Source organism: Xenopus laevis, chromosome 7L (assembly GCF_017654675.1).
Source record: "Xenopus laevis strain J_2021 chromosome 7L, Xenopus_laevis_v10.1, whole genome shotgun sequence".
Taxonomy (NCBI): Eukaryota; Metazoa; Chordata; class Amphibia; order Anura; family Pipidae; genus Xenopus; species Xenopus laevis.
Genome location: NC_054383.1, coordinates 86,974,504 through 86,977,771, shown reverse-complemented (window position 1 = coordinate 86,977,771; position 3,268 = coordinate 86,974,504). Strand labels below are relative to the sequence as shown.

Genomic DNA, 3,268 nt, shown 5'->3' with positions numbered 1-3,268 from the left:
CCTAAAAAAATTATTTAAACATTAAATAAACCCAATAGGATTAGTTTACCTCCAATAAGGATTTAATATATAGGATCAAGTACAAGGTACTTAGCCTATGATTAAGTGTTTGCTAACACGAAACACGTAAGGCTGTGGACACAATAAACTCCTTTTACCTTCAACCTGCTGGTGGAAGTTTGCCCTCATTGAGTGCCTGCTCCAAAGAAATTTTCAAGTACAAGATACTGTGTTATTATTAAAGAGAAATCATTTTAAAAAATTGAATTATTTCATTAAAATTAGGTCTATGAGAGACGGCCTTCCTGTAATTCAGATCTTTCTGGATATTGGGTTTCCGTATGACAGATCTTATACCTTTATATGTGTAATTGTATTTTTGGAAAGGAAGTTGTGTGGTTCTTAACATCAGGAAATATGGAGTAAAGTGGTTTAAAACACACATGTCCTGTAAGAAAATGTTTCTACACAATATATATTATGGAGTTCAGTACCTACTAATCCAGCTAGCACTGGAAAAAAAGGAAAGAAAGGTAGAGAAACCATGGACACATTTATAAAAGTAGGACAGTTTGCACAGTAGTCCAGTTTGGGTTTTTTTACATCCCCATTTACCATGAACTAAATTCTAAAATTGTGAAATGCTGCTGTAGAAACCGTCTATCAATGTGTGGGATTACTGGAATGCCATCACCCATAGAGTCCTTTTAACGCAAATAAAACAGGACCTCGTACTTGATTGTAACTAAGATGTCCGTATTGGGTTTATTTAATGAATAAATGATTTTTAGCAGATTCAAGGTAAGGAATGATCCCCAGGTCCCAAGCATGCCGGATAATAAATCCTATACCTACATTTGTAGATTGTGTCACGGATAGGTGAATATGTATTTAGTCTAAAGCTGGCCATGCACAAAAAAGCAAGGTCCCAAATAAACAGAGCAATTTGGTCACCCAGATGGTATGCTAAAGCTGGCTTGGTATACAAGCCCAGAACCCTTCAGGAGAGGACCACATCAATGACAAAATGCAGTTGTTTCATACCTGCCCAAAAATATCTGCCTGTTCCCTCACCGGATAGTAGAGCAGGCCACTGTTCTGGCACCATGCATAGGTCAATCTGATCCTGACTCTCTCTGAAGTGGCCAAGTCAGCAACTATGGTTAGACAATATATGGCCAGCTTTATACTCCCACAAAAATGTTTTTATACATATAGGCATCACAGAAGAGTCCTCTCTTTTCAGGGAATGCCAAACAGTGTCATTCATGTATACAGTTCAGCAACATAACTGAATGTGACAATCAACCCCCAGAAAACTGCACAGAGGACAAGCCATTGTGTATAATTCAGGTAGAAAGAACTGGAGTCCCAAACATAGAAATACGTAAGTATGAACAAGACACCAATGAAAGCCAAAGGATGGCTTTAAATGGAACCTGTCACCCTAAATAATAATTCCAAAGTCTTTTCTATTGTATTTGCAAGAAAAATAAACGTAACTTACACTATATACATTATTTGCACAATCACATCAAGCAAGCAGGCGCCACTGTGTAGACACAGTTATTAAGGCAAGCTTTGCATCATTTCAAAATATTGTTCATGTGCTCGAATGGGGGGACCTGATCCCCATGCCCATGCTACATAATTAGATGGTGAAAAGTGAAAGTAGGAAATTTACAAGATTTTTAAAACCTTTATAATGGCTATGGACATATTTTAAAAAAAACAAAAAGAATGTGTTCCATGTTTAATCTGTAAAGAATGTTTTATGTCTGATCATAATATAACAAAATCTTATTTATAGCTCTGACCAGGGCCAGATTTACATAGTGGGTGCCCCTGCCATTCGCCGCCCCTGTCCCCTTCCCTTTATTCGTGCAAATTTTCTTCGTCAATGGGGATTGGAGCATAGTAAATTTAAAAAATGATTGTATCGTCAGTGCATCCCCAGTGTTTTTAAACCAATGTGGGTGTGGTTGGGCAGCATGCCGTCCCCCTAAAATCCTGCCACCATAGGCCCGGGCCTAGGTGGCCTTTCCATAAATTCGGGTCTGGCTCTGACACCTCTTTTATTATTCTACTGCTGCTATAAGTAATTTTATGGCCCCCATATACTTTGGGAATTAGGTTTATCATCAAACTGCTGATCAGTCAATATCCCATTAGGTGCCCCATACCTCCTGGGCCCTGGCTTAACTGATATTTATGACTTTGTAGTAAGACTGCAATCACAGAGTACTACTAGGTGGGCATACTGGTTCCCTTTTAAATGGACACTGACGATAGGCTTGCACACCAATAGGGTCCATTTTTAAGTGCAAACGCAGGGTGCAATTTCAGGCAAGTTGCCCTATTACCAAAAATGTAGTATTTTTTATACCATCTCAGTGTAATTGTGGGTGCAATATGATGATGCATCTGAGACAATTGCAGGGAACACATTAAAACACATGCAATTGCTTGTACACTTCAACATGTACCTGATGCAATTGTGCTGAAAATGTTTGCAGTCAGGAAGTCATTGTCCCTTGTGCTCAATATCAGAATGACACCTGCATCTGATTCTTTAGGGACAAGTACACTGCATCTATTAACATAGGGTGCTGAGGGGAGTACTGACTAATTTATAACTGTAATATGTGCAGTTTCCATTGATTTAACTATAACCCAGAAACATGGAACCTACGTTGTTGCAAATCTGAAACTTTCTCGCCAGCAAGATATTTTACATTTTTGGCAGGCAAATAGTTAAACCTAAGCAGAGACAAATCAAAATGCCACCACATTGATAACATCTGGCTGCCATCTCTAACTTTGCTCCAGCCGTTACAACTCATGATAAGTGTTTCTTTTTTCATCTCTAGTTACAAAAATATCAATCACAAAAGGGTGCGCAACCTCAGAAGAATGCAGTGGGGAAAGTGACAGTATGTGGAAACCTAAGAAAATCCTTCAATGCTGCCATTCTGATCTTTGCAATACCTTGTTCAATGCTACCTCAACAGAAAAAACCTCAGACACATCAGAAACCTCAGATGCGGAAAGAAGAAGCCCATTCCTGGCTGTTCTCCTCACTCTAACACTACTTTCCCTTCATTTTTTGACCATGTAAAAAGCAATAATTTTAATCTACAGCCTTCATATACCTTTATTATATTTCCACTACAAAACATAGGTCTAATACAAAACATAGGGACAGGCTATGCGCTAATGTCATTGTTTAAGCAATACGTTTATAAGTAAATTATAGTTATCCAGGTTA

The 3,268-nt window shown here is 38.3% G+C and overlaps 1 protein-coding gene across 1 annotated transcript in view; it reads left to right on the top strand.

The window, feature by feature from the left end:
* Positions 1-3,268, top strand: part of LOC121395554 (prostate stem cell antigen-like) — a 7,242-nt gene extending 3,974 nt beyond the window's left edge. The window contains exons 2-3 of the mRNA XM_041569305.1: positions 1,247-1,387; positions 2,871-3,268. Of these exons, the coding sequence (XP_041425239.1) occupies positions 1,247-1,387; positions 2,871-3,118 (389 nt within the window). The 3' untranslated portion in view covers positions 3,119-3,268. The remainder of the gene's footprint in view (positions 1-1,246; positions 1,388-2,870) is intronic.